The 24,898-nt window shown below is 48.5% G+C and overlaps 1 protein-coding gene across 2 annotated transcripts in view; it reads right to left on the bottom strand.

Annotated features, from left to right (window-relative positions):
- The window catches only part of USP9X (ubiquitin specific peptidase 9 X-linked), a 1,605,828-nt gene that overhangs the window by 191,055 nt on the left and 1,389,875 nt on the right, over window positions 1–24,898 (bottom strand). For both annotated transcript variants that reach the window (XM_085622934.1, XM_085622935.1), the window contains exon 38: window positions 8,169–8,298. In XM_085622934.1, the coding sequence (XP_085479060.1) occupies window positions 8,169–8,298 (130 nt within the window). The remainder of the gene's footprint in view (window positions 1–8,168; window positions 8,299–24,898) is intronic.

Here is a 24,898-nt window from a genome sequence, read left to right as displayed (position 1 = left end):
CCTGTTCTGTCAAAACAAGATATTGTAAGAGTTTGAAACTCTGACTCTAAATTTTCTTTTGATTAATGGTTTAGAGGCATGGATCGCAGTGCCAAAGGTGAAGAAAGCATTTACCTGGCAAGAGATCGCCCCAAATAGCACCACAAGGTCTGGGGCAAATGGTGCACTCATTTTAACAGGCTTTGAGATTTATGTGCAGGATTGTGGTTTCAGCATGATGTCACTGAATTATGTATACCGTGTTCTAAGACTGTCAGTTGTAAGTAAAATGAAATCAAAAGAAAAAGATGAACCTCAAAAGCTATAAACGTGTGGAGTCCTAAGGCAGAAAAGTGAATTGAAGGGATAAGAAATACCAAAGAAAAGTGAACGGCAGAGAAGGCAATGGGAACAGTGATGGGGAATACCTCTCAAAAATGTATGGGCCGACAACGGAAAAATGACAGTTGAGGAAAACATTACTGCAATTCCAAAATATTTCAAGTGAATATCCAAGTGAGAAATCATAGTGTTTGGGCACATTTACTGTTTATTTTAAGCCAGCACGTTTGAAGAACACACTTTCTTGTTGATGTGGTGAATAGTTGGTGACCCAACACAGAGACCGCTAATGATCTAGATTGACCAGTTTTATTCTGATCTTATGATCACAGTCATATGTATTGTCCTAGACCTGCACCTCTGAGCCCTTGCAATTGGAGTAACTTCATTCTGTCTGGGCCTGTAAGAGCTATTTACCCTCTGAATTTCAGTAGTTTTGTTAGTTTCAAATGGTATGTTTGACGTGACATTTTCACCTAACTATAACATCCCTTTAACCTTCAGGTGTGCCACACTTTTGCCATAAGTAAGACTGTTAGGGCTTTTGTTATTCTTTACAACACTTGGAGAGGCTGCTGTAAAACACAGGGGAGTCAACTGACAGACGTCTTCTGTTGGAAATACATGTTTTACTGAGAATGTCAGACTTTATTTTCACATGCCTGAAAATGGCAGTGTGAATTTATTTTACAGAAATTACGCTTTCATTTTAGCTTCTAGAGTACTTTCCGTAACCTCTGAGTAAATCAGCTTGGTCAGTAAGGCTAGGGGTGAGTGAGCTTCAGATTTTCTAACAATCACACTGGCTTTTCAGGTTAATCATTATGTTGGAAGCAGCGCATGACGGGGGCGTAAGGGCCAGTGGAAAGAGAAAGGAATGTAGATTGTAAGGGGTACTTGAAACAGTATATTGTAAAACACCCATGTTTTAAGACCTTCAAAACAGAGACAAGTGTGGGGTGTAACACCCAAACACCCCACTGAAGCTTCATCCCTACATGATTCATGAAATCCCAGGAGTTGGTCAGCATTTTTGACAGGGTATAATCACCTTAGAACACAGCAAACAATTCCTAAAATTAGTATGGTATCACCAACAAATGATTTATATTGTAACTAAAATCTGTTATCACCATTAGCTCCTTTTTGTGAGCCTCAAAACTTGCTATTCACTACAATGCATTTCAATGGGGTCCATGTCCCACTGTCCTCTAACGGCTGCCACAGCATGTTGTCTATCATATGGCCAGCCAATTTAATTCATTCACAGGTCTCATTGACCAAGTCCCAGTCATGTAATGGCTGCCACAACATATTGTTCAGGTTGAAACCAACCAATCAGGATTGACTAGTCCTCCTTAAATTGGCCAATCAGAGCAGATCTGAACATCAACTGTCCAGATATCTAAATCTTTCAACCCGAATTTCTCAAAAACGACTGAAGCGCAATCTGCATACCACGATCTAGCTTTTTGCCAAATTTGGTGTTATTCCGTTCAGTAGTTCTTGCTGTAGCCTTGTCTAAATGAGTCTATGGAAATGGGGATTTTGCTTTTTTTGGGGGGACCACTCTCTTTCTCAGCCCCCGCTTCATGCACCATTCCGAAACTTTCACTGCACAAACTAGTCAAAAAGTAGCACCTTTTTGGAAAGTTTTGTGGCGATTTGTCAAACGGGGCCAAAGTTATTAGCTACACAAACAATGCTTTTCCTACGGAACAGATTACCTAATTAGAACCACCCAGAGGATGGATGGATGGAGATATATATATATATATATATATATATATGAATGAAAAAAGCATCCAGCTCCCACAGAAACTCTGTGGAAGAATGCACAAACACAAAGTGGTTCAGGATTCGGCATCCATTTATTGATTCAGGTCGCCCTCAATCCCCAGCACAAGGAGAGACGCGTTTCAGCCTACGTCAATCTAGTTTGGCGCCATTAACCAGGTGCATTATATAGCCCTTCCCATTAGACCACATATATATCTATCAAAAAAATACCCTTGAGGTGAGCAGATTAAGAGTGTTGCTGGTGCTGAGAGTGCTCTTTACAGGAGCTGCTTTCCACCTAAACTTGAGAACTACCCGGAGTTCTCTGCCTCTTTTGTGTGGGTGTGTGTGTGTGTGTGTGTGTGTGTATAAACACACACACACACACACACACACACACGCTTTGAGACAGCACAAGGCACTTTAAATCTGGCTTAAAGAACAAGTTACTTACCTTCGGTAACGATATATCTGTAAGAAACATTAGTTAGTTATAGATTCCTCACCTTAGAATTACCCTAGGATATCCTTAACCCTAGAAATCAGTTCGTAGAACAGGGAGGATGGGTGGGGCGGTAAGGAATCTATAACTAACTAATGTTTCTTACAGATATATCGTTACCGAAGGTAAGTAACTTGTTCATCTGAAAGAAACACGTTAGTTATAGATTCCTTACTGTAGAATAGAAACTCCTGCAATACCAACCAAGTTCACACCAGAAAGTCCTGGAGAACAGAACCTGACTGTCAAGGCAGTAGTGTTTCGTAAATGTGTGCAACAAAGCCCACGTAGCTGCCTGACAGATGTCATTCAGAGGAACTCCTCATCCCAAAGCAGTAGTTGCTGCTGTCGCACTGGTGGAATGGGCGCGCAGCCCCACTGGAGGCTCCCTCTTTGCCAGTGAATAACAGGCTTTGATACACAAAACGACCCATCGGGATATAGTCCGCTAGAGCACGGCCCGACCTCTCTTGGCGCCCACGGAGCCAACAAAGAGCTGGTCATCCACCTGGTACCGTTTGGTGCGATCCAGGTAAAAGAAAAGCGCATGTTTTGGGTCCAGACGGTGGAGCCTCTCCTCTTTCGAAGGATGCGGAAAGAAGGTGGGCAAAGTGATGGTCTGCCCAATGTGAAAGGCAGTGACAACCTTGGGAAGGAAGTATGGATGAGTCCTGAGAACCACCTTGTCCGGAAGGACAGACAGGAAAGGAGGCTTGGAGGAAAGGGCCTGGAGCTCACTCACTCTTCTGGCAGACGTGATGGCTACCAGGAATGAAGTTCTAAGCGTCAGAAGCCTCAAAGGACAGTTGTGAAGCGGCTCAAAGGGAGCGCACATTAAATAGGATAGGACTAGATTCAAGTCCCACTGAGACATAACGATGGGAATAGGAGGAAAGAGATGAGGTATGCCTTTCAAGAAACAATTAACAACCGGGGACTGGAAGAGAAACTGCTGATCTGGAAGCCGAAGGAAGGCAGAGATAGCTGAAAGATAGCCCTTGATAGTGCCCAGAGCAGAGCCCTGCTGGGCTAACGAAAGAAGAAACAAGAGAACCTTAGAAAGAGGGGCAGAAAGGGGATCCACAGCCTTTGCTGTGCACCATGCCACAAACTTGTTCCACTGGCAGGCATATACTGTCTTAGTGAAAGGACGCCTGGCTGCCAAGATTACATCACAAACTTCAGGAGGCAGGTCAAAATAAGTCAACTGCCGCTGCTCAAGCTCCACGCAAGGAGGTGAAGGCGGAACAGGTTCGGGTGGAGGACCGTCCCCTGTTGCTGCGACGAAGAGGCAGGCGGGTCGGAGGATCGATGGCCATGTTGAGCAGCTCAAGACAGCAGACTCTTTGAGCCCAATCCTGAGCCACAAGGATGACTTGGGCCCGGATGCGCCTGATCTTCTTTAGCACTCTGGGCAGAAGTGGTATAGGCGGAAAGACGTACAACAGACGGCAACTCCACTTGCAACGAAAAGCGTCGCCTAGCGAGTGCCGCCTTGGAAATTCCAACACGCAGAATTGCTAATAATGCGCGTTCTCTTCGCTGGGGAATAGATCTAACCAAGGCTCTCCCCACTGTCGAAAGAGACCATGCATCATCTCCGAGTGAAGACGCCATTCGTGATCCATCATGCACCTGCGGCTGAGTTTGTCCGCCCTGACGTTCAGAGAACCTGCCAGGTGTTGAATCACCAGGGATATGCCGTGATGTTCCAGCCATGTCCAGAGGCGGAGGACCTCCTGACATAGGGTCCACAACCCCACCCCGCCCTGTTTGTTGCAGTACCACATGGCCGTAGTGTTATCCGTGAACACCTGCACTACTCTTCCCCGGACAGAGGGAGAGACGCCTTGTGCAAGACCGTTTGTCCGGAGCTCCAGAAGGTTGATATGGAGCCCGGACTCCGCTGGAGACCAGAGGACTCTGATCTCCGCCTCTCCCATGTGGCCGCCCCGTCCAAGAAGGGACGCGTCAGACACCACTGTGTGCTCTGGTTAGGGAAGGGAGAGAGCTATGTCGTTGACCCAATCCTGGTTCGTGAGCCACCACTACAATTGTCGAGCAGTGCCCTCTGAGATCTGGACGCAATTAGACAGATTCCCCTGATGCTGCGCCCACTGGAGCTTCAGGTCCCACTGCAGAGCCCGCATATGCCACCTGGCATGATCGACCAGTAGGATGCAGGAGGCCATGAGGCCCAGCAGCCTCAGGGTCATCCTGACCGAAACCCGGGATAGAGGCTGAAAGATTGGAATCATAGCCCAAATATCCCAGACTCTTTTCGGGAGGATAAACCCGAAACCGCGTCGTGTCCAGAACCACTCCGATGTAGAGGAGCTTCTGAGAGGGAATCAGGTGTGACTTCAGCACATTGATGGAGAACCCCAGCGAATGCAGGAGGTTGGCCGTAGTCTGGAGGTGGGAGACGACTGCCTGGGGCGAGCACGCCTTCAATAGCCAGTCGTCGAGATAGGGGAAGACTGAAACCCCCGATCTGCGCAGGTGAGCTGTGAACACCGCCATCACTTTCGTAAATAGCCAAGGGGCGCTGGTAAGGCCAAAGGGGAGCACGGTAAACTGAAAGTGCTTGTGGCCTACCGTGAACTGCAGGTAACGCCGGTGGGCCGGCAGGACGGGGATGTGAAAATAAGCGTCCTGCAAGTCCAACGCTACCTTCCAGTCTCCAGAGTCGAGGGCAGACCAGACCTGAGCAAGCGTCAACATCTTGAATTTCTCCTTACGGAGGAAGCGGTTGACGTTCCTGAGATCCAAGATAGGACGCAGGCCCTTGTCCTTCTTGGGTACTAGAAAGTAGTGGGAGTAACAACCACCACCTACTTCTGAGACAGGAACGTGCTTGATGGCTCCCTTGGCCAAGAGAGCCTTAACTTCCTGTTGGAGAAGGCCCAAGTGATCCTCCGACATGCAGTGGTATTGAGGCGGCATGACTGGAGGGGTAGCATCGAAGGGGAGGGAGTAGCCCCTTCGGACTATCTGCAAAACCCACCTGTCCGATGTGATGGTGCCCCAGTGGGGGAGGTGATGGCAGATCCTGCCGCCCACTGGCGTTTGATGGGCCTGAAATGTCGGACTAGGAAGATTTGGAGGCTGCTGCAGAGGGGGTGTTGGTGGACTGGTGAAGCTTGCTGCGGCCTGTGGCTCTGGGCGGGACGTAGTGGGGCACCCCTTCCTTAGCCACGAAAGGGGTGAAAAGCAGACTGCGCAATGCAGTTGGAGAGGCCCAAGGACTTGGCCGCAGCCCGCGAGTCCTTGAAACGCTCTAGAGCGCTGTCTGATTAGTCGCCAAAAAGGAGACGGCCATCAAAAGGCATGTCCATCAGGGTGTTCTGGACATCCCCAGGTGCCCTTAAGGACGTCGGTAAGGGTCTCATTAAAACGGCAACAGGGGCTCCGAAGAGCTCGCAGCCGGCTGAAGCACTTCTGTCAGGAGGCTGGTCCTGACCGCCACCATAGGAAGCTCGAGGTTGAGAGCCTCGGCCACCGTACACAACACCACTGCGTATGACGCTCCCTCCTCCGTAGCCACGGTAGGCGGAGACAGCATGCCAAGGTCAGGGGATGTGTCAAGACCATTGGCATCTCCCAGTTTCTCTCTCCAGTTCTGTTCAGATCCTATCTGATCAGTCAAAGGGTCACCTGACCCCCCCTCCCAGTCCTCCTCCTCATCCTCTGGTTGCCAATCTGGCTGAAAAGGGAGACCAGGAGTGAACAGGGGCACAAAAACCCCTCTCGGCGCCAGATCCGTCGTCGGGCGTCGCCGGTCCGGCTCCACATCGGGCTGGAGGACACGACGGCATTAGTTGCAGTGCCGGTAGAGGTGTAATAAGGTCCACCGGCGCCGTTCCCGATCCAGGCCTGGATCGAGGGGGGGTCTGTGGTGCCAGAGCCGGAGAGGGCCTAGGCCCTCCAACCGAGTCCGTGGGCCCGAAGGCACGCCAGCGGATTCCGGCTGCCTAAGATGGCGTGCATCGCCTCGTAAAATTTACACAGCTGGGCAGGAGTCCCCAGGGTCCCGGAAAGGGAGGGAAGCCTGGAGTCGACTCTTCGGCTTTGCGCACGGAGCTGCGGGAGGAGCACCGCCTGCATCCCTCGTCGTGTCAGCCGACCGACGGGGAGAAGTCGAAGAACGTCTATGTTTCTTCGACTTCTTTTTTTGCTTCGACTTACCTGACCCAGAGTGCGAAAACTTCGAAGACTTGGAAGAGTAATGATGGCTCCGCGACTGGTCCCTCAACCTCCCTAGTGACCAGGACCTCGAACGGCACGGAGCCGACTGCCGATGCTCAAGAAGCTTTCGGGACTGCTCCCGCAAAGCCTTCGGAGCCATGGCCCGGCAGTCGGAGCATGACTTGGGGTCGAGGTCCAGGCAAAAGAGGCACACGCGGTGCGGATCCGTAACAGACATTAGTCAGGTACAGGAACGCAAGCCTAGAATCCAGGCATCCATACGTACACCAGGAGTCGTAGACTCAAAAAATAGTCGCTCAAAAAGATCAGTCAAAATTGTCTGGAGGTACCACTCTCTCCGGATCTGCGCTGGCTGGTGCGGAAAAAGAAAGAACTGACATCAGCACGCGAGGGCGACCTCTAAGTAGCTACCCGACGTCATTCCGGCGACTACGACGCCAATGATGAACGCGGAGCCGACAGACCCCACCTTCCGACGCGCAGAGGTACTGCTTACGAAAAAACTTTCCGGATCCAGTCTGACGCCTGGGGGTAATTCTAACGTGTTTCTTTCAGATGTTGTGAAATAATGACTATCTCAAATTGGACAATTTGGCATTTTATTAATAAGAACGTTCTGCACTTAAGGACTACCTTAGGGCTCTGCAGAAAAATACTAGCTTCATAAATTACTTTGTTGAAATTATTTTCTCAGCAGTTTTGAAAAAAGCATCATAAACTTTATATATAAAATGCCTTATGTAGAAATTATATTTGTAGCACCTTAAAAAAAGCATCAAGCACTTTGTTTTCTATATCCATATGTCTCGGAGGGTGGGTGATGGAGTAAGGTAGGAATACTTAATTCATTAAGTGGGCAGGATACTTACAACCCACATGAATGATACATGGCCAGTTAACATTGGTATCCAGGAAAATACAAGCAAACCCAACCACCAAATAAAAACTACAGACTACAAAGAATTTGCAATAAACCATGTATCCTCGGGAAATATCAACATGTTGCTCCTAGACCAAAGAAAGCCAGCACTTAGTTGACAGCATGAACATCTGTCTAAATGTCAATTGCAGATGCTAAAAAAAACATGCAAGAACACATTCAAGAATGTATTAATATTTAAAAACATTATACAGAAATGTAAATTATTTTATCTACCTAATCTTGCTATCTAATTATTCTGTTCAATCTATGAATATCAATAAAACCTTGGGGGCAAAATCATTTCAAGTAAATTGCATCAGAGCGATAACTTATTTGCTGAACAAATTAACACAGAGAGTAGAGATAGAGCGTCTCTTACATTTATACTCCGTAAAAAGCAGTAAAGAAAATTAAGTTCTGTGCAACATTTCATACCTAAATTGGCATACATCACAAACAGATTGAAATATTGCTGCAAATGACGTCCATGCTCTGACACCTCCCTTCGTAGAAGATTCAGCACGGCTCTAAGTAAGTGATCACTCAAGCTCAGATTATCAAAAGCCTAAAAAAAAAAAAGAGCAAACATTAGAAACATACAAGCATATCTACTTTTTGCTTTCAATTGGCATGACAGCAAAAACTTCAAACCCCTACAGAAGCAATGGTTATTTTCAGGCGAAAAAGCACATCAAACATTCCTCTCAACTTCGCTATGGTTTATAGTTATATTTCAAGATTAAATTAACACATTCGGACACAGTGACTATCAATTAAGGATATGAACATCCATCCATCCACCTACCCACCCATACCCACCTACCCACCCACCCACACATGTTGGCTTTTTCAGGTTTGTGTGTGTGTACACACACCTGAAAAAGCCAACGGTTAAAGTAACGTTAACAACGTAATGCTTTAAACTCTGAAAAACCACATAAATCCACCAGTTACAGTTATCTCAAGTAACTATAAATCGTGCCCTAGGAGAACTTTGACTCCCACCCCCGCCAGGCACAGTCATCAATAACTTCATTGCAAATATTGCAATGATATTATGAAAGACGTAATAGAAGATGTCATGAGTAATGTAATATGTGGGGTAATTAGCAGTGCATAGCACAATCGTGAGTTATAGCTACCTAGGGGCACGAGTTATAGTTACTTGACTGGTGAACGTCTGTAGTATTTTGAGCTCAAAACGTTATGTTGTTACTTAACATTTCACCTATCTATAACGCTACTTTAACCTTTGTTTTTTTCAGTGAATTGCTAGGGTTTTTTTAATGTTGAGTAATATCGCTACCATATGAAAAGCTAAAGCTCTGCAGCACACGGTGAAAAACTCTGCTGCGAGGGTTGGCCGCGGGGTCAGGCCTGCAGTTAGGCCCTGTGGCCAACACCCTCCTGCCCCCTCCCCCACATGCAGCCAACACCACGTTGGCATGCACAGCAAGGGATTGGCCAGAGCCTGGCCTGGAGTCAGACCCTCTGGCAGGCTGCCAACCCCAAGCCAGGCAGACCCTTTGGCATACATGGCGTAGGGTTGGCCTTCGAGCCCTGGAGAACCCCATTTCCTGGGGCCAAAACATATATATACATGTAGGGGAGGGTGTGTGCAGCCCCAAGCTGTAATAGTCCTTTGAGACTATATCCCAGGAAAAAATTCCATTAAAAAAGGGAGGACAGCAGGGGCCCCTCCCCAAGCTTTATTGGGCCCCAGGGACCCTATCCACTAGGGTCAAATTCAATTTAAAAAAAAAAGGGAAGAGGGGCATAGGGCCCGGTGCCCAGAGTCTAAAATAGCTCCCTGGGACCCTATCCCCCAGGGTCATATGTTATTTAATAAGGGGAAAATGACCACAAGGCCCCTTCCCCAAGCCTTCTCTGGTCCCAGGGACCCCATTTCACAGGGCCTCCCTTTATAATAGGTCGGTGCCCACCTGAGGCACCCAAAAACAACACGTTGGGGGCAATGGGGGAAGACCTAGGGCCTCCACAACCCCCAACTAGTTCCCCTCATGGTGCGGGAGCCGGCATTGCTCCCACCCAGAGGAAGCAGCTGTTTTCTGCTTGCTCTCGCCGGGGAGGAGCAATATGTGTTCTGTTTCCTTGCCCACAGGAATGTAGGCAAGGGAAAAAAGAACAGAAGTATGCTCCCAGCCGTCTGGAGTATGTTTATATCTCCTTCTGGGTGAGAGCAGACTTCTATGTTTATTCCTGTTTGGTGGGAGATTTAAAAACTTGGTCCCGCTGGAAGGATCACCACAAAACTTTCCAAGGCGGACCCGAGGTGGATATTTTGAGAAAGTTTTGTGAAGATTCGTCAAACGGAGCAAAAGTTATTAGCAAACCAAAAAACGCTTGTTCTATGGAAAAGCAGACATAACTATAACTACCTAGTGCTTTACGCTACTAGAATATATATATATATATATATTACCTACTGGCGGTCGCCAGTAGGTAGTTATAGTTAGGACCACGTTTCCATAGGAAATCTGCAACATTCTATTTTGAATAACTTTGGCGCCGGTCGACGAATCCTCGCGAATTTTTCAAAATAGGTGGGGCGCTACGCTCCGCTCCTACCCTGAAAGTCTCGGGGGGATTCGTCAAGCGGGGGCTGAGATAAAAGGGGGGTCCCAAAACACGTTTTTCCCATGCATTTTTCCATAGGACCTTTAGACAGGGCTACAGCCCGAACGGCTGAACAGAATTACTAGAAATTTGGCAGAGAGGTAGTCCTCAGGTCAAGGAAGTGCCTTTTGTAGGTTTGGTGTAAATCTGTTCAGTAGATTCTGAGAAAATAGCCTTTAAATCAATATATATATCTGAGCCAGCTTACGGTGCGCTTACGGTACGCTTACCGTACGCGTACGGTGGCGTGCGCGAGCGCGATTCTGATTGGCTCTTAGATCTTAGTAAACATTCGAATCGGCCGAAACCAAGAAGCGGCGGCCGCCATTTTCTCTCTCGCACTGAGAGTGATGTTTAAAATATAAAGCACAAAAACATGTAAAGGGGCTGTTTAGACAGCTCCCACACACATAGCAATGTTGAGGGAGTCCCCAAAGATCCCCCAAGGCCAAAAACGGAATTTTTATTTTTTCGCTAATTTCGCCGATTACGCTTACCGTACGCGTACGGTAAAAAATTATAAAAAAAAAAAAATTATCCACACTCTCCCCACCCCGTGTGCAATTGGTGCCTGAAGGGCACCTATTGTGCATGGCTTATTAACGATAAGTTAAACTAAAATATTTAAAAAAAAAATAATAATAAAAAAAAATTATCCACACTCTCTCCACCCCGTGTGCAAATGGTGCCCGAAGGGCACCATTTGTGCATGGCTTATAACATATACGAAAAATTAAAATATTACCTTTCAAAACGAAGTGCATCATATGTCCTGCATGTGCGCACGGTGCGCGAAGCGCATCGTGCGTACATGGCCCATCTAGCGTAACGTGGGCACGCGGTGCGCGTAGCGCACCGCGTGCCCACCGTGCGTGCACGGCACTAACTGCGTAAAGTGGGCGCGCGGTGCGCGAAGCGCACCGCGTGCTCACTGTGCGCGCACGGTGCGCGAAGCGCACCGCGCGCGCACGGAACGAACTGCGTTAAGTGGGCGCGCACGCCACGAATGGCGTAAAGTAACTTAGCATTTAAAAAACCGTACAAATTCACTGAAAAAACCATAGGTTTCACACACGTTATAGTTAGGAATTAGCATTTAAAAAACCTTGCAAATTCACTGAAAAAACCATAGGTTTCACACGTTATAGTTAGCGGAAATTTTACTGATAAAGACCAATGAAATTCCCCCGTTATAGTTAGTGCAGGCAACTATAACTCATGCGACCGCAATCTTCTGCTGATGACATATGTGTCTTTATGAAAAAAAAATATTTGTAATATATGTAATCAATCAATCAATCAGTGACACTTGTAAAGCGCGCTACATACCCGTAGGGTCTCAAGGCGCTGGGGGGGGGGGGGGGTGCCGCTACTGCTCGAACAGCCAGGTCTTCAGCTTCTTCCTGAAGGAGAGGTGGTCTTGGGTCAGGCGCAGGTCGGACGGGAGGGAGTTCCAGGTCTTGGCGGCCAGGTAGGAGAAGGACCTTCCTCCTGTAGTTGCTCTGCGGATGCGGGGGACGGCGGCGAGGGCGTGGTTGGCTGATCGGAGGTGGCGTTTGGGAGCGTAGAAGTTGACTCGGTTGTTGAGGTAGCTCGGGCCTTGGTCGTGTAGGGCTTTGTGTGCGTGGGTGAGGAGGCGGAAGGTGATTCTCTTGTTGATGGGGAGCCAGTGAAGGTCTCTCAGATGTCCGGAGATGTGGCTGGATCGTGGGATGTCGAGGATGAGTCTGGCTGAGGCGTTTTGGATCCGCTGGAGTCTCTTCTGGAGCTTGGCGGTGGTCCCGGCGTAGAGGGCGTTGCCGTAGTCCAGTCGGCTGGTGACGAGGGCCTGGGTGACGGTCTTCCTGGTCTCTGTGGGGATCCACCAGAAGATCTTCCGTAGCATGCGTAGGATGTTGAAGCACGCCGAGGAGACGCTGTTGACTTGCCTGGTCATGGAGAGGGAGGAGTCCAGGATGAAGCCCAGGTTACGTGCATGGTCTGTCGGTTTGGGTGCGGTGCCCAGGGCGGGAGGCCACCAGGAGTCGTCCCAGGCGGAGGGAGAGGAGCCCAGGATGAGGACCTCCGTCTTGTCCGAGTTCAGTTTCAGGCGGCTGGTCGTCATCCATTCGGCTACCTCTTTCATCCCTTCGTGTAGGTTGGCTCTGGCGGCGGCGGGGTTGTTGGTCAGGGAGAGGATCAGCTGGGTGTCGTCGGCGTAGGAGATGATGCTGAGGTGGTGTTTGCGTACGATGGCCGCGAGGGGGCTCATGTAGACGTTGAAGAGGGTGGGGCTCAGGGATGATCCTTGGGGGACGCCGCAGATGACTTCGGAGGCCTCTGACTTGTAAGGTGGTAGGCGGACTCGCTGTGTTCTTCCGTCGAGGAAGGAGATGATCCATTCCAGCGCCTTGTCCTGGATTCCGATGTTGCTGAGGCGCCGTATTAGGGTGCGGTGGCAGACCGTGTCGAATGCCGCGGAGAGGTCTAGGAGGATGAGGGCCGCTGTTTCTCCATTGTCCATCAGGGCTCGGATGTCATCGGTGGCGGCGATGAGGGCGGTCTTTGTATAGCTAAAAATGTATGGAAGAAGACATGGGCAAATAAGTGTCTAAATACAGTATTAGCATCAGCAGAGGATTGCGGTCGCGTGAGTTATAGTTGCCTGCACTAACTATAACGGGGGAATTTCATTGGTTTTTTATCAGTAAAATTTCCGCTAACTATAACATGTGTGAAACCTATGGTTTTTTCAGTGAATATATATATATATATATACATATACATACATACACACAAGTTACTTACCTTCGGTAATGCCTTACCTGGTAGAAACATGATCTAACTGCAGATTCCTCACCTGAATTTCCCAGGCGTCAGACTGGATTCGGAAGATTTCTCCATGAGCACTACCCCTGCGCAGCACTGCGGTGGCATCGGTTGGCTCAGCGTCACGTCGTCTGCATTGTCCGCACAGTTATGACGTCCACGTCACATATATAGGCACAACCTTGGCGTGCTGATGTCAGTTACTTTTACAACTTTCCACACCAGAAGCGCAGAGCCATGAAGTGCACTGACATTGGTGAGCTTTGAACAATCAGGGCCCTGAAAAGGATCAGCCGTGACACTAAAACCTGTTCGCAGTGCAAGGAAGATGGGTGGGTCAGTAGTGTTGGGAACCACGGTTGGCGTGCCCATGCGGGAGCTACTAAGATCAGTTTCAGAGACTGTTTTCTGAGCTTGCGTACCACTAATGGAATGAGTGGGAGAGGCGGAAAAGCGTACGCAAATCTGCCTGACCAGTTCATCCATATTGCATTGCCCTTTGACTCCGGGTGGGAAAACCTGGTGGCGAAGGTTGGGCATTTTGCGTTTTCGTGTGTGGCGAACAGATCTATGTCTGGCTGGCCCCATAGTTGGAAAAAGGGTAATAGGACTTGGGGATGTAGTTCCCATTCGTGGATCTGTTGAGTCTGTCGACTTAACAGATCGGCAATCTGATTGTGAACCCCTGGAAGGTGTTCTGCAAGTAGGTATATTTTCTGGGGAATGGCCCATCTCCAAATGTTATGTGCGAGCTGGGACAGCTGGAGAGAATGTGTGCCTCCTGGTTTCTGTATGTAATACATGGCTGTCATGTTGTCTGTCCGGATGAGGACAGTTTTGTTCTGGAGATGTGGTTGGAATGATTTTAGTGCTAGGAACACTGCTAGCAGTTCCAGGTAATTGATATGGAGCATTTTCTGTTGAGTGGTCCATTTGCCCTGAGTGGTGCGGCCGAGGAGATGGGCTCCCCATCCTGTGAGCGATGCGTCCGTTGTCAGCACTATCTGTGGAAGAGGCTCTAGGAACAGCCGCCCTTTGGACAGGTTTGTTATGTTCCACCATTTGAGAGAGCGATGTGTGCGGCTGTCCACCAACACCAGATCTGTAAGTTGTCCGTGAGCCTGGTTCCACTGATGTGCTAAACATTCTTGCAAGGGGCGCATTTGAAGTCTGGCATAAGGCACAATGAAGATGCATGGCGCCATCATGCCTATGAGTTGCATGAACACTCTTGCTGGGAGAGAGTGTTGGATTTGGAATTTTGCGATAAGAGCTTGTATATTGGCTATCCTGGCTGGATTGGGATATGCTAGGGCTGTGGAGGTGTTTATGGCGTCTCCTAGATACTGATGAATGTGAGAAGGTTGGAGATGAGATTTGGGATAGTTTATTGTGAATCCCAAGTTGTGTAAGATTTGGATGGTTTGGTGACTGTGTAGAACACACTTGTTGAATGAGTTGGCTTTTATTAGCCAGTCGTCTAGATACGGGAAGACGTGAATTTGTTGCAGTCTGAGATGTGCTGCTACTACTACTGCTAAGCATTTTGTGAATACTCTGGGTGCGGTTGTTACCCCGAATGGAAGGACTGTAAACCGGTAGTGTTGTCCGTCCACCACAAACCTTAAATACTTCCTGTGGGCAGGATGTATGGGAATGTGGAAGTAGGCGTCCTTGAGGTCTAGTGTGGTAAGGAAATCGCCTTGTTGCAGTAGTGGGAGCACTTGTTGAAGAGTGATCATATGGAAATGATCTGAGTTGATATACAGATTTAGGGGTCTGAGGTCGAGTATTGGTCTTAGAGCCCCGTCCTTTTTGGGGATTAGGAAGTAGAGTGAGTATACCCCTGTACCCTGATGTTCTAAGGGAACTGGTTCTATTGCATGCTTTTGAAGCAATGAGAACCTCTTGTTTGAGGAGCGTAAGATGGTCTGGTGACATAGAACGCTGTTTGGGTGGTATGTGTGGGGGGGGGGTAGTTGTGAGTTCCAGGCAGTAACCATACTGGATAATTTGTCTTACCCAATTGTCTGTTGTGATGGTGTTCCAGACAGGTAGGAACTGGTTTAATCTCCCCCCGACCGGAGTGGAATGGTCTGGGGGGAGTGGAGGTAAGTCACTGTTTTGTGGCAGGGGAGGTGCAAATGTTGTTATTGCCTCGACCTCGTCCCTTGTTGTTGTTTCCGCCTCTAAAATACCCTCTACTGGGGGATGTGTTTGTGGCAGTTTTTAATGTAGAGGAGGTGTCCGCTTCCATACTTTTGGAGGCTCCTCTATAGAAGGAGCGCCGAAAGGAGCCACGTGGTTGGGGAGACTAATGCCCCCATGGACTTAGCCGTCTGTGTCCTTCATTTTTTCAAGGGCAGCGTCTACTGCTGGCCCAAAGAGTTGTTACTGATTAAATGGTTGACCAAGTATGGTAGTTTGTACCTCTGGCTTAAAGCCTGAAATGCAGAGCCAGGCATGTCGTCGAAGGAGGACACTTGTGTTAATCGCTCTAGAGGCTGTGTCTGCGGCGTAAAGCGCACATTTAATTGCTGCATTTGAAATAAGCTTTCCCTCCTGAATGAGATCATTTGCCTGGGTTTTATATTGGTCTGGCAGATGTTGTAAGAGAGTCTCTAATTGATCGTAGTGGGCCCTGTCATAGTGTGCTAGTAGGGCTTGGGTGTTGGCAATACGCCAGTGATTAGCGGCTTGTGCTGCTACTCTTTTACCAGAGGCTTCCAATAGTTTGGATTCTTTGTCGGGGGGTGGTGTGTCCCCTGTGGTTTGGGAGTTGGCGCGTTTCCAAGCATTGGAAACGACCAAAGAATCCAAAGGGAGTTGTCCTTTGATGTAATTAGGATCTTCAGGGGCAGGCCTATATTTCTTTTCGATCCGTGGGTTGAGAACCCTGGCACGAACGGGGGTCTTTAAAGACTTCGGGGTCTAATAGGAAGTCTTCCTCTGGTGCGTCTGAGTGCATTGTGACGCCGTGGTATAGTGCTGCCCTATTTAATAATTGGCCAAACCCAAGGTGATCGTCAGGAGGTGATGGTTTTGAGGGATATGGCTGTGGGTCAGGCTTATCTGGTAAATGGAATGCCCAATCATCCAGTGGTGAGGTGTCTAGACCCATGAACGGATCATTAGGATCACCCCCACCCCCTAGGTCATCATCAGTATCCTGTGGTGGTGGTGGTGTGTGATGGCGAGGGTAATGGTGTAGGCAGAGGGGGTGGGATAGGAGGCAGTATAGGAGAGGAAGGAGGGATAGGGGATGTTGGAGTCCTTGCTGTTTACAGGAACTGGGGCAGGTGGTGTGTCCAGTTTCCGTTTTTTACAAGGCACCGCGGTGACATGGCCAGTCTTTGGGTTGATATAAATCTTTTTCTGCCTTGGATTGATTGGATCTGGATGAAAAAGTTCTTGTTCTTCAGGAACAGTCTTTGGTACCGATTTTTTGGGTTCCGATCGAGGTTTTGGCTGATCGGTAGTATGTTTGGCTTTAGGAGGCGTATGAGAATCCTTAGCCGGTTTCGGTACCAATGATGGTTTCGGTGCCAATGTAGGTTTCGGAGCCAAAGGTGTATCCGTGGGCCTGGGAACCTTCGGTGCCGGTGTGTCGGTTGGCCTTGGTGTTTTCGGGGCTAAGGGCTTCGGAGCCGATTCCGGTGCCGAGTGGTCTTTTGTCTTCGGTGCTGAAGGTGCCGGTTGGACAATGACCTGCGGTTTGCTCGGTCCCGAGCTACCGGAAGGCTTATGTTTCTTCGGAGACGAGCCCGGAGGTGGGGCTTCTGAAGGGTGTTTTCGGTCGCGACTGGGGCCAGCAGGCGAAGTCTTAACCAATGCCTTTGGTTTCGGTAAGGTTGGGGCAGGGGCAGTAGTACTCACACGCTGCCCAGGAGTGATGGGGTCGTCTGAGTCGTCTGCTTCGGAAATTATTTGTGGATCTTCGGAATTTTCTTCGGGGACATCGGGGCCTTCATTAAAGATGTCCACTGGTTCTGGAGCTGGTCTCTGTGTCATGATGTGTCGTCGAGCCCTTCGATCTCTAATGGTCTTTTTGGATCGAAAGGATGTGCAGGCTGGACAGCTGGCCTCGTCGTGGTCCGTGATAGGCACAGGTTGCAGACTTTGCGGTGGTCACAGTGCGGAAATTTTGCTCCACACTGGGGGCATTTTTTGAAGGGCGTCCTCTCCATGAGCCATAGGCCTCACGGCGTGGATAGGCCCAGCGGCCCGAGTCGACGTCCGGAATCGATGTCAAGAATGAAGGTGCTTCGATGTTTTGTTGAAGTTTTTGCGCTTCGAAAAGTTTGGAATTGATATTTCCAACCGGAGCGGAAAAGTTGCAACCGAACCCAATGGTGGAAAAAAACAATCTGACGATGGAGTTGATGCCCATGCGCACTGTCGTCCAAGGGAGGAGTCACCTATCTCGTGACCAAAGACTTCTTCCGAAGACAACAACCTGCAAGCATCCGAGCCCAACACCAGATGGCGATCTACTATCCTAAGTGTGTGATCTGCAGCTCATATGCCCCGAACATAACATTACAGACTTCGGCGGAAGGTCGGATTCTATAAACTGTCTGCCGCTCAAACTCCAAGCAAGAAGGTGTAGAGTTGACAGGTTCAGGTGAAGGACCCTCCCCTGCTGCTTCGACCGAAGATCCTCACGAAGGGGCAGACTGATCAGAGGATCAATGCTCGGTTGGAAAAGCTCAGGATACCAGACTCTACGTGCGAAGCCACAACAATGATTTGGGCGCAGTCGCTTCTGATCTTCTACAGCACTCTGGACAGGAGTGGTATTAGCGGAAAGGCGTATAGGAGGCCTGAGCTCCACTCCAGACGAAAAGCGTTTCCGAGCGAAAGCACCTTGGATACTCCAGTGCGCAAAACTGCTGACATTGCGCGGTCTCGGTGGAGGGGAACAGATCTAACCAAGGCTCTCCCCGCTGCTGAAAGAGACCATGCGCCATCTCCGGATGGAGATGCAATCTGTGATAAGCTAGGCATCGATGGCCTAGTTAATCTGCTCTGGCGATTAGATAACTGCCAGGTGTTGAACCACCAAGTGTTATACCCTGCTGTTCCATCCACGTCCAAAGACGCAGGGCCTCTTGACAAAGAATCCACAACCCCACACTGTTTGTTGCAGTATCACATGGCGGTAGTTTTGTCCGTAAACACTTGAACCAGTTTTCCCTTGATTGAAGGAAGAAAGGCTTTCAATGCCAAGTGAATTGCTCACTGCTCCATCAAGTTGATGTGGAGTCCGGAATCCTCTGATCTCCATCTCTCCCAGATGGCCGCCCCATCCCAGAAGTGACGCATCTGTCACTACTGTGTGGTCTGGCTGGGGGAGGGGTCTGCCTCTGGTTGGTTAGCAACTACTGCAGGTCCTGTGCAGTTTTCTGCAAGACCTGGACCATGTCAGAGAGTTTCCCCTGATGCTGCCCCTCCTAGAACTTCCAAGTCCCACTGCAGAGCCCGTAAATGCCATCCGGCATGCGTCAGTAACAGGACGTCTTGAGGCCCAGCAGCCTCAGTCATTCTCATTGAAATCCAGGATAGAGACTGAAACATTGGAATCATAGCCTGAATATCCTATGCTGGACTCCCAATTCGGTAGGATAGGACTGAAACTGCACTGTATCCAGAACAGCTCTGAAGAAAGGGAGCGTCTGAGAGGGAGTCAGGTGTGACTTTGGCACGTAGATAGTGAACCCCAGCGAATGCATGAGGTTTACTGTAGTCTGGAGGTGGGAGACATCAGCTTGGGGCAAGCTCGACTTCAACAGCAAATCATCAAGATAGGAGGAAGACTGGCACCTCTGACCTGAGCAGATGAGCTGTGACCACGACCATCACTTTGGTGAACATCCAAGGGGTGCTGGTAAAGCCAAAGGGGAGCATGGTGAACTGAAAGTGCTTGTGGCCTACCATAAACCGCAGGTAGCACAGATGCACAGGCAGGACAGAAATGTAAAAATAGGTGTCCTGCAAGTCCAACAACACCATCCAGTCTCCTGGGTCCAGGGCAGACCAGAAAACGACGGGAATACCAACTACAGCCTACTTCTGGCGCCAGAACCCTCTCTATGGGTCCCTTGGCCAAGAGTCATGACTTCCTCACAAAGCAAAGTCAGGTGATTCTCCATCAGCCGGTTTTATGGAGGCATGGAGGGAGGGGTAGTTTAGAAGGGATGGAGTAGTAGACTATCTGGAGGACCCACCTGTCCTAGGTGATTTTCTGCAGGACCTCCATCAAGATATTTGTCTTTACTGCCACGGAACGGAGCTAAAGACCCACAACCTCAGCTGCCCTGTGCACGACCATAGCATATGATGCTCAATCCTCCATAGCCACGGTAGGAGAAGAAAGCAGGACAGAATCTTGAGAGGTATGCAGTCTGCCGGCCTCACCCAATTTTTCACACCAGTCTATTTCTTGATAAGGCTGGTTGTGGAAAGGGTCCAGCAACCGCTCCCAATCTTCCTCCATTCCTCGTCCTTCAGAATAGGGCTGAGGAAATGACCTAGAACCTAAGGGTTATATCGGCATCATCAGGGATAAGAATGGGGCTGGCGGGGCCAGTTGCATCGGGAGTCTCCGTCCTGGATCGATGGGGTGGGAGGCAAAAGGTCTAAAAAAAACCTGTCAAAAAGGGACAAAGGATAGATCTCTTCACAGATCTGTGCCGGCTGGCATGGAAAGAAAAAAGAACAGACGTCAGTGCACCGAGGTGGTGTCTATATAGGCGACGCGAACGTCACAATGGTACGGACGACGCCGACGGCACATGGAGTCAACCAATGCAACCTACCGGCATGCAGCAATATTGATTGAAGCAAAATATTCCGGACCTAGTCTATCGCCTGGAAAATTCAAAGATGAGGAATGTGTGACTAGATGTCTCTATCAGAGATATAGATATATATTTATATATATAGAGAGCACAAGAGAGAATAACAGTGTCTAATATTGCCATAGAGGGGTTCTGGTGCGATCATAAACCACAAAGGTGAAGGCTGAATGGTATGCAAATACCACCAGATCCCCAAGATAGCAAGACGGACCATGTTACATGTGTTACCAATTATCTATTTTTCATATTCCATATTATTTTGAGGCAATTATTTTTTTAAGTGCACCTAACTATGGCCACTATTGTTATAGCATGTTTAGGTTTACCTTTCATGGATAAACTGTTGATAAAACAATGGTGAGGGGCATTGGATTTATGAAATTGTCTCTAAGCTGCGCTTACCACATAATGCACAAGTTACTACTTGTGTAATGCTATATCTGCAGGAGACATTAGTTAGTGATATATTCCTTGTCTTAGAATATCCCCAGGCGTCAGACTGGATCCGGAAAGTTTTGCTAGCAGTACCCCTGCGCGTCAGTATGTGGCGTTGTGCGGCTCCGATTCCGTTGCTGGCGTCGTATGCGCCAAGATGACGTCACGGAGACTACTTAGGCGCCACCCATGCGCGCTGACGTCAGTTCTGTACACGACTTTCCGTGCCAGGAACGCAGAGCCATGCAAGAAACTGACCACTGGTGCCAAGTAACTAGGGCCCTGAAAGAGATGACCTTAACCCTAGAAATCAGTTCGCAGAACGGGGAGGATGGGTGGGGCAGTAAGGAATCGATCACTAACTAATGACTCTTACAGATATATCGTTACTCAAGTAGTAACTTGTGCATCTGAAAGAGACACTTTAGTGATAGATTCCTTACCTTAGAATAGATACCCCAGCAATACCATCTCCAGTGGTGGGTCTGCGAATAGATTACACCAGAAAGCCACGGAGAACAGAACGACCAAGGAAGCCGTCCCTCCGGACTTGACTGTCAAAGCAGTAATGTTTGGTAAACATGTGCAGCGAGGCCCACGTAGCTGCCTGACAAATGTCCTGCAAGGGGACGCCACGTCCCAAGGCAGTAGTGGCTGCCGTTGCCCTGGTAGAATGGGCACAAAGCCCCAGAGGAGGCTCCTTCTTAGCCAACGAGTAACATGCGTTGATGCACAGAACGACCCACCGAGAAATGGTTCGTTTGTGCACGGCCCAACCTTTTTTGGCACCCACGTAGCAAAGAGCTGGTCATGCACCCGGAACTGCTGTGTGCGCTTCAGATAGAACAAGAGCGCACGTTTTGGGTCCAGACGGAGTCTCTTCTTCTTTCGAAGGATGCGGAGGCAGAAAGAAGGTGGGCAAAGTGATGGTCTGCCCAATGTGGAAGGTCGTGACAACCTTTGGCAAAACAGAAGGACAGGTCCTTAAAACCACCTTGTCCGGATGAACAGAAAGGAAAGGAGGTTTGAAAGAAAGAGCCTGGAGCTCACTCACTCTTCTGGCAGAGGTGATAGCTACCAGGAAAGCCGTCTTGAGAGTGAGAAGACGTAAAGGACAGGTATGAAGGGGCTCGAAGGGAGCGCACATCAGATATGTCAAGACAAGGTTTAAGTCCCACTGAGGCATTATGAACGGCACGGGAGGAAACGTGTGCATAATGCCTTTTAGGAAACGGTTAACAACCGGGGACTTAAAAAGAGAAGGCTGATCTGGAAGCCGTAAAAAGGCAAAGATGGACAAAAGATAACCTTTGATAGTGCCAATTCCACCGTGATCGTAGGTGCTGTTGTGTCTAATCGGATCCGTCCACTGGGGCCCATACATATGCACCACATCATCAAGCGGATGTCTGTTTCATTGTGATCTCTGTCTGTGCCATCACACGCGGAGCCATTGAACTCAGAATACGGCAGTGTGCAGTCACTTTCGTAAACACCTTTAGTACAATGTCCAATAGCATCCAAAAGAGTGTACGCAAGCATTGGCGTATACTGAATATTGGAAATGAACAGATTCCACCTCCACTCTTCTCATTTAAAAGGAGTACAAAGCTTTGTGACCAACTTGTCCACACGAGACCTAGAACCAAACCACCACCAGGTGTAGGGACCCTATGGGACCTCTCAGCAGTTCGCGGTCACTTTCGATGCGGGTCGTGTGCGGCCTGTCCCAAAACACAGCAGTCAGAATCTGTGGACATAGGTACGAACAGACCATGGATGCAGAATAGGTTTCAAAACAAAGAGAGGACACTGTTCCAGAGGCTAGGTGCAAATAGTCACCCATATGCCTCCAAAAAGAAGAAAAAAAGGGGTTCTAGGTGGGGTTAGCCCATCAATCAAGGGAAAGAACATGTCTTGCCTCTTGTTGCCCTCACACACCCCGAGAGGTGTCATGCTTCATCATCGGGCATTTGCTCCTCGTTGGGACCGGCGCTGCAATTCCCAACAGGTCCCCCGAAGGGTCGCTTTATCAGAGAATTGATGTAATTTTGGGGAGCATGGACACAACCATTAATGGCTCCCAGGTCCCCCTTCTTCTTTTGATAGTGCAGAATAGGTTTACCAATTGTAACAGTGATAAACTTATTTACCTAATAACTTATCCATGTAAATTGCAGTATGTGGGCTTGACCAGTCGAAGGGTCAAACTAAGGATCTTGGAACACAAGAGCACAGTGAGTTTAAAAAACACAAGCTACAAGACTCACAAGACATTTCCTGGAAGTCAATCACCGTGCCGATGATTTTTTTTTTTGGACAGTCCTTGAACAATCATTTATCCCCACACATATCACAGACATCTCTAAGTTTTTATTCATTAGAGAACAGAAATGGGTTTTCAAATTACAGAGTGATAAATCAGGACTGAATGATGAGATACCGTGGGTTGCACTGTGATTCTGTTGAAATGGCCTTAATCCAGCAGCATAGCAATGGGTCTCTTCTGCTAAATGGGAAATCTTTAATGCAATCACAATGACTATAATGAGAGGCTCAGACGTCCATTTTAACCTTTCACTTTTGACCTATATGGTCTTCAAGGAGACATTGATACTTGTGCGGATGCCCCAATATACCCACAATGCTATTTGGGATCTCCGCTAGTCTTAATCGTGAGTTGATTGCCAGTCTCGTAATTCTTAATGTGCTTTCGATTCCAGAGGTAACAATCGTTATGACTACAAGGAGAGGATTAGTCGCTCATTTACAAAGCACTTGCTTATAACCTCTTAGGTTTTTCAGCAGACACCGATATGCAGCGGTATGTTTTTTTAAACATTGGTAACATCTATTTAAGCACTGGTAACATCCCCGTTGTCTCTTTTGGTTAGGCACAATAGCGAAGGGATCATTTACCTCCATATCTTTATGGGTTTGATTTCTCTGATGTTCCCGATGTAGATATTGGGAAGGATGGAGAGTCACAAAATAGCATGAGGGTCTGTGCATTATACATTGCAAGAATTCGTGGCTGTTTCCATCATGAGAGGTATTACGTATATAATAGTCCTGATTCGTGATAGGAATGAGCGGTCATAAATGGTACGATATATATAGACACTAATACGGTCGTATATGACTGTGTGTAGCCCTCGTTTGTTGGTTTTGAAGGAAAGCCTGCACCTAGTCTTTCTTCATTATACATTAGGCACACGTGACGTTCATGTCTCCAACTACATGCACCCAAGAACCATGCACCGCAGTTCCGGTCAAGTCACATGACCTTAGTTTGCCCAATGAACCGCGTGTGACGTTTCTCAACTCTCTTAAAAAATGGCGTCGCCCTTTGACCGGCACCTCCCCATATGGCTTGTGAAACAGCCTGAGGTACAGATGGATAAGTAAGCGGTATGCGCTATGCGTTACATTCGTCCGCTGTTCTTTTCCCTGTGAATTAATTCGTTCTGATAGTTCGGATGTCTCGAGATAGCACGGGCCAGCTTGCTTAGAATCCAATCTGCTGTCCTGTTCGACGACCCAACCCTGTTGTGATAAATAAGGATGAGGTTATATGATGTGTTTTAGAGCTTCTGCCCATCAAATAGGTGAATTGTTAGGTTACATCCGCAATGCTGGCTTAGCAACCAGTCTTCTCACCTTTCCCAGGACATGACCTTGTTGTGATGAATAAGGGTGAGGGTGCGCAATGTGTTTTGGAGCTTTTTTACTATCTACTATGAATTGTTAGGTTACATCGTGCCGCAACGCATAGAGCAAGACGGTTGTTGCGTTATGGGGATCCAAAAAACAGGTTACTTACCTTCTTCTTCTTACCTTACGATATATTTGTAAGAAACATTTGTTAGTTAGATTCCTCACCTTAGAATATCCCCAGGCGTCAGGCTAGATCCGGAAAGATTTTTCGTCAGCAATACCCTTGCACGTCGCTAGGCGTTGTCTGCGGCTCCACATCCGTCGTCGTGATCGCCGGGATGACGTAGGAGTACTTAGACGCCGCCCTCACGCGCTGACGTCAGTTCTTGTACATAGCTTTCCGCGCAGGGAACGCAGAGCCATGCAAGAGACCGACACTGCTGCCAAGAATCTAGTGCCCTGAAAGGGATGACCTTAACCCTAGATATCGGTTCGCAGAACGGGGAGGAGGGGTGGGGCGGTGAGGAATCTAACTAACTAATGTTTATTACAGATATATCGTTACCAAAGGTAAGTAACTTGTTCATCTGAAAGAAACCTGTTCGTTAGATTCCTCACCTTAGAAGAGCTACCCCAGCAATACCAACCCCGGAGGTGGGTCTGCGAACCAAGATCACACCAGGAAGTTCTGGAGAATGGAACGGCCAAAGAAGCCGCCTCTCCGGACTTGGCTGTCCAGGCAATAATGTTTGGCAAACGTGTGCAGCG

The sequence above is a fragment of the Triturus cristatus genome, chromosome 8 (assembly GCF_964204655.1).
Source record: "Triturus cristatus chromosome 8, aTriCri1.1, whole genome shotgun sequence".
Taxonomy (NCBI): domain Eukaryota; kingdom Metazoa; phylum Chordata; class Amphibia; order Caudata; family Salamandridae; genus Triturus; species Triturus cristatus.
This window is presented reverse-complemented; position numbering and strand designations above follow the sequence as displayed.